The sequence below is a fragment of the Monopterus albus genome, unplaced genomic scaffold (assembly GCF_001952655.1).
Source record: "Monopterus albus unplaced genomic scaffold, M_albus_1.0 scaffold592.1, whole genome shotgun sequence".
In the NCBI taxonomy this organism is placed as follows: Eukaryota; Metazoa; Chordata; class Actinopteri; order Synbranchiformes; family Synbranchidae; genus Monopterus; species Monopterus albus.
The window spans coordinates 10,587-16,965 of record NW_018128472.1 but is presented as its reverse complement, the minus strand read 5'-3'; the positions used below and the strand labels follow the sequence as shown (position 1 = coordinate 16,965).

The 6,379-nt window shown below is 49.6% G+C and overlaps 1 protein-coding gene across 1 annotated transcript; it reads right to left on the bottom strand.

Moving 5' to 3' along the window:
- Positions 1-10: 10 nt before the first annotated feature.
- Positions 11-5,868, bottom strand: LOC109953254 (low affinity immunoglobulin gamma Fc region receptor II-like). The gene is made up of 8 exons (XM_020588679.1): positions 5,628-5,868; positions 3,590-3,625; positions 2,895-3,152; positions 2,570-2,815; positions 2,203-2,367; positions 1,442-1,495; positions 790-879; positions 11-357 (listed from the first exon to the last, which is right to left on the bottom strand). The coding sequence occupies exons 1-8, from the start codon at positions 5,701-5,703 to the stop codon at positions 260-262; spliced, it is 1,023 nt and encodes a 340-aa protein (XP_020444335.1). The 5' UTR covers positions 5,704-5,868; the 3' UTR covers positions 11-259.
- Between the last annotated feature and the right edge of the window lie 511 nt (positions 5,869-6,379).

Genomic DNA, 6,379 nt, shown 5'->3' with positions numbered 1-6,379 from the left:
TACAGAGGCATTCAGTTTACAGTCTCAGAGAGAGGTATCAGGCCACCACATCTGGAAAACAGATGTTTGGGAACTAATACCTGACCATGGAACCGGCGCTAACTGATCACAGACTAGTAGCTGTAGCTCCACATTCAGACCAACAGCAACAAGACACTAGTGACTGAAGCAGTTTGTCTGAGTGTAGCTGTGGACCCTGGACACACATGATGGAATAAATAAGGCGTATGCACGGGGGGCGGGGCTGTGGAGAGACCAGTTAGTGACCAGTAGAGCAGCAGCTGGACCTCACTGGGTGGACTGGTGTGAAGCTGGACCTCAGTGAAGAGTAGATGACGGCGGGCTCTGCTGGAGGCTCTGACACAAACACACAGAGGTCAGACAAGGTTAGAACAGCACAGGGGATCAACTTCCTGTCGGCCATGTTGGAGGTTCTCAGCCCTGCAGACCGCGTCTCAGATCATCACTCATCTGACTCATTTAGCCCACAGCACTGACACCAGTGAGGTGAGAAGCAGCAGCCTCTCACCCGCCACCCATCTGCTCTTCTGTGACCAACCAGAGTTGCCCCACCTGATGTCCACCTGGGGGGTGTGTCAGACCCCTTCCAGCCACAGTAACCATCACACTGGTGCACACTGGGCTGTCAGCCTGTCTGCACTGGCCTCAGCTGCTCTTAGCAGAGTCTAATCATTCCTCCCTGTGATTCAACCTCAGTTAAACTGAAATCACTGCAGAGCCCAGCATGTACCACCACCTGCAGGTGAGTCAGTGTTAAAGCGGCCGTACCTCTGCTGCTGTTTGATCTGGTGTCTATGTGTCCATAACTGACGTCGTCCTGTCGTTTCACTGCCGAGTACAGAGCCACCGCATCACTCTCTGTAAAAGACGGGGTTATTCATGAGAGTAATGGGACTGAAATAATGTCATAATTAATACAAATGTTCAAATACAATAAAATAATAATAATGTAACCACAGTGCTGTTGGTGCGTCTACAGCCTGACAGTCACCTCTCTAACATAAAGCTGCAGCCCGTCCACACCTTGAACATGAACCAGTTACATCTGACATCTTTTCTTTAAGACGCTGCTGCTGAGAAACTGAGCTGCAGGTTCCTGGTGAAACAGGAAAGTGGACGACCACAGCGAGCCGCTGAGACCGGTGACACATTTCACTGCGTTGTCACAAACTGCATCACAAACATTAACACTGTATTGATCTGTGTGACAAACTCAGGGTGAGAAGAAAAGCTGCAGCGTCTGTTCATCAGGTAAACGAGACCTGGGCCTAGTTGGGCTGCAGCTCCAGTCACAGGCTCATCACAGTCACTGGGTTCATCGTCTAGTAGGGTCTGTCACCGTCCATCCAGCAGTGGTGCAGATGTTTGAAATGACAGACAGATGTAGAGCCGTGCTGCTGACGTCAGCACAGAGTCGTACCTGTCGACCTGGCTCCTCTTCTCACAGTGGAGTAGACTGGAGCTGGATCGCTCTCTGCAAAATCCAGTTAGAGAATCAATGTTCTGCCAGAGCTGATCTGTTCACCTGCTAATATCAGCAGTAATAATGTCTTATGGTCCACAAGAAAAACTAACGAAGGGCAGACGTGTTAATGAAACAGCTGCATTGTTATAAATCCATTAAACAGACCATAATGTTTGCTCATGATGTGACACGTGAGCGGCGTCACGTCACATGCAGGAGTCATCGTCCTAGAAAAGGTGACGTGTCAATAAAAGCTGGACTAACTGGTGAAATGTCCTGTTTTGAGCCTCTCAGTTCCACAGTGAAGCAGGAGGAAGCAGATCAGTTGAAGGGCTTTTACCAGAAAACAGGAAGCTACACAGCAGGTTTACAGAAACTGTGCTGCCGACGTTTACACCACAAGGCATCAGAGAAACCCACAGCGTGTCGCATTAACACACACAGTACAAGTGGTCAAACAAACCAGAGTCCAGAACAGTTTGTTTGACTGAGACGCTGCTGGTGCTGTAAATAAATACTAAAGTCAGCAGTAAAACAGTTTGATGCTGTGGTAAAGTATCAACGTAGTAAATATCTGGACATGATCCAGAACTTTCCCGTGTCACCTTCGGTAGCTCAGGTTTGTCCTCATGAAGCTCAGCGTACAAACAGTCGCACACTCCATGTCTGGAACACAAGAAGTCTGACAACTGTAGCTGGAAACAAACCTGTCTCACCTTCAGGCTTCCTGCAGACACGTCGGGCCACCAGCAGCACCAGTAGAACCAGTAGCACCAGAACACAGATGGCTGGAGCAGACACCAACAGTGGGAGAAGACGAGGGGGGAACAGGAAGGAGCCGGTAGTGGGGGGTGATGGAGGAGGTGTGGTGGTGGGCCTCCCTGGAATAGATAGTAGAATAAATAGAAATCCTTTTATTGTGCATCTCTTTGTTTTGTGTCTCTTTTTTATTTTGCAGGTAGAACTGACGACCTCCAGCAGAAACTGAGGAGGAGCCGAAGACCTGAACCAACCAGACAGGTGTTAGTTTTCTCTTTGTGTCAGGAAACAAACTTAGTGAGGAGCAAGCGGTGACCTCCTGACCTGTGACAGAGAGCCAGCTGGGTGGAGACGCTCCATGACCACTGATGTTACAGGTGTAGAGGCCTTCATCAGCCTTGGAAACACGGCGGATGGTCATGTGACCTGTAGGCTCCGCCCCGATCAGGGAGCCATCTTTATAGAAAGCAGCTGGGAGGCTGGAGGGAGGGCTCCGTGCTTCACAGCGCACAGTGACATCATGTCCCTCCATCACAGGGAGGACAGGACTCTGCAGGATCACTGCTCCACCTCAACACAGAGACAAACTACAGCCTTTCATCCATTTACACACAGCTTCATCAGCACTGACTCCACAGTCTGATCTTACCAGTGACAGTGATGTTGATGCTGTTACTGGTCGCTCCCTGTGTGGACTGGCACCAGTAAACACCACTGTCCATCAGGAGGACACAGAGGTTACAGGAAGAACCAGCTGGTTCTCCCCAGTCTTCACACTGAGTCCTGGTGTCTCTGGTCGTGTTCCTCCTCAGCGTCCATCCAGCAGAGCTGTCGTCCTCCTCACAGCTCAGAGACACTGAGTCTCCTTCAAACAGCTGAGAGCTGCTGGGACTCACAGTCAGACGAGCTGGAGGGACAGAAACACATGGGTCAGTGTCAGTAGGGACATGTGCAGTTTGAGCAACAGGTCCTGAGTTTAAAAGTTGATCACGTGACAAAACACAGCACTGTAGTTAATTATAAGGGTGAAGGTACTGGACTGTTTCTGGGCTCTGAGCAGTGGAACCAACCTAAACATGTAACTGTCAGAATGTGATTAAGTGCATTTCCTGTTCCTTTAATTCATATTTTACATGCATGTCCAACTGCACATAGTCTCATGTCCAAGTGTGAAGACGCCTCTGAGCCAGTTTGTCATTAGTCACATACGTCGGCTCTGCTCTCACTTCTCTTCACTTCTGTAGCAGCAGAAACCTAAAAACTCTTAGTGAACATGTTTTGCTCTTGTTCCCTGATGAAGAACCGTTTAACAGTTTGAGCTCGTCGTACAGCGGGTCGACCAACCTGGGCTCGTTGTGCAGCAGAGCAGCGACGGTGCCACTGAGGAGAAACGAGACTCAGATTTACAATTAATGAAACATTTCAAGTTTCCAGGCTTTGACCTAAAGCTCTAAACACACTTAAGGTGGAAACATTAAAAAGACAAATGTATCAGAGAGTTAAGGGTTAAAGTTCAGGAGTTGTCATTAAGGGTTTGTGGACGTCTTGGCTCCAAACTCCACTCGCCAGTGGCCACAGACCAGACCTCTCACTGACAGTCGACCTTCAACAGATTAGATAACAGTCTTTCTGAAACAGGATGTGTTCTGCAGGAGGAGCTGAAATGGAGCCTAAGACTACGGAGGTTTGTCTCAGCTGTCTTCATTAAAGCTGACACTTTATGAACTTTGATAAAAGTGTAGTAAACACTGTTCTTCTCCTGACAGAGCTGTTATTTAAGACAAGAAGTGTCTGAGTTCATGTTCACTCTCCTCTGTCCTGACTTCACACTTTCCCTGATGCTCAGCTACATGAACAGTTTCTTCTGGTCATCACATCTGTTCTGTCTCTACAGCTTCTTCTACAAACGCCCTGCGACCCTCCAGCTCGCTGTGCTCAGAGTTAAACCAAGTGTTTGTACTTACAGAGCAGCAGGAGAGATGTTTGTCCCATTGTGCCACACAGAGATGTGAGGTGAAGCAGCTGAAGCTTCCTCCTTCCTCTGTGACACCAGTGGTTTCACCTTCAACCACATCTCATAAGTTTATTTCTGACATGACCCAGGATCAGGGTTACTAGGCCAGAGAGAGACAGTACAACAGGCCTTTGGTCCTGACTGAACCTGGTCCAAACTCACCTGACATGTCTGATAAAAAGACACAACTGACCCACAACAACCCACAAACGGCAAAGTGAAGCTGAGGAGCAGCCTAAAGGTTTCACCAAGGAGGAGCGTGTTTAATGCCGGGGTCACAGAAACCACACATGTCAGACAGAGAGGACGCGGTGAATTCTGGGAGAACCATCAGCAGATAGAGCCTGTCAAACACGTGCACAGTGCTGGAGGTTTGTTTTAAATCTATGGTTTGAACGAATCTTCTAAGATCTAAACTAGAGATGAACCTGAAATGTAACGTCCTTTATTCTGTCTCAGTCGGTTCCTGGATGTAAACAGCTGTGTGACAGTTCATTAGAGAAAACAGCACAAAGAGCAGAGGTCAGAGGTCACGTCTTTATCATCAGGGTACAGAAACACACTTCACTTCCCACAAGCCCCCGGTGCACGTTATGCGTAGTTGTGTTTCCCGTCCATCCCGTGTGACGTGACGCAGCATTGGGGGCGGGCATAAAGGTGGAGACCTTTCTGGTTCCGGGGGCGGGAGGCGGACCGGTGTGCGCTGTAAACCCGGTCGTCATACTGCGGTCATTCACAGATGTGCACGTTGTGTGGGTTTCCTCTGTCCGGTCTGGTGTCGCGCCCCGGTCACGGAGAACCGAGCCGTCCGCCTGGAGCCTGCGGTTTGAGCCGCTAGACACGATGAGGGGGTGAGGAACTCGGTACCGGACTAACGTTTCACCACCGGGTTTGTTTTGTGCTGTTCTGTGATGACCGGGGCTTTTTCTGTGACCGGCTGACGGGCGTGCGTGTGTTTATAACCGCTGTGACGCGTGTTAGCAGATCTAAATGAACGAGTATCTCGGTGCCTTGTGTCTAGTCAACCACGGAGAGGAGCTTCTCGGTGAGCGCCACGCAAAGCTGCGGGTGTGTTTGGTGTGTGCGTGAGTCCAGATGTTTAAATCATTTAACAGGAGAAAAGGTAGAAGTTATCGGCCTGATGTGGAGAGAGGACACGTGACTGGGCGGAGCCTGGGTGAAGGCGCCTGTCCTCTCTCCCTCTCCCCCTCTATCTCCCTCTCCCTTCCTCCCCGTCTCCCTGTCTCTATCTCCCTCTCCCTCCCTCTCCCTATCCCTTCCTCCCGCTCCCTCTCTCTATCTCCCCCTGTCTCCCTCTCTCTCTCCCTATCCCTTCCTCCCCCCGTCTCCCTCCCTGTTCCTGTTTACTTTTTGAATCCCAACGTTCCGTCTCCAGCTGCGCCGTCACTCTCTCGGCTGTCTCTGGACCAACCCTGGCCACCATGGGCTTCTCCGTGTGTTTGCTGCTCCTCTCTGTCGTCTCTGCGCTGGAAGGTGAGCTGTGGGGGGGTAGAGAGACCTGGTCAGTCACTGAGCAGAGGTCTGGTATAAACAGACACCGCGACTGCAATAAACTGAGCTGTGCATTTGTGATAATGATCAAATGATGAAGGGTAAACTCCACCATGGGCTTCTCCGTGTGTTTGCTGCTCCTCTCTGTCGTCTCTGCGCTGGAAGGTGAGCTGTGGGGGGGTAGAGAGACCTGGTCAGTCACTGAGCAGAGGTCTGGTATAAACAGACACCGCGACTGCAATAAACTGAGCTGTGCATTTGTGATAATGATCAAATGATGAAGGGTAAACTATGAAGATAAAACACTATCAAATGTTATAAATGCGTGTTTAACGTTTTGTCTGTAACAAGCCATTTGTGTGTGTGTGTGTGTGTGTGTGTGTGTGTGTGTGTGTGTGTCATGCTGTACAAACTGCACATAAAACACATTTTACAAATGCTTAAGATCGATTTTTCCTGTGCAGTTCTTTAGAAAGTACGTACACATTGTTACCTACGCATGCGTGGATCGTCTAACACACGAATCACCTTCCGCGCACACACGGATTTTTGAGTGTTTTTCCGCACTCTCAAAAGTCCACGATCCACGAATGCACGGTGCGTTTAAG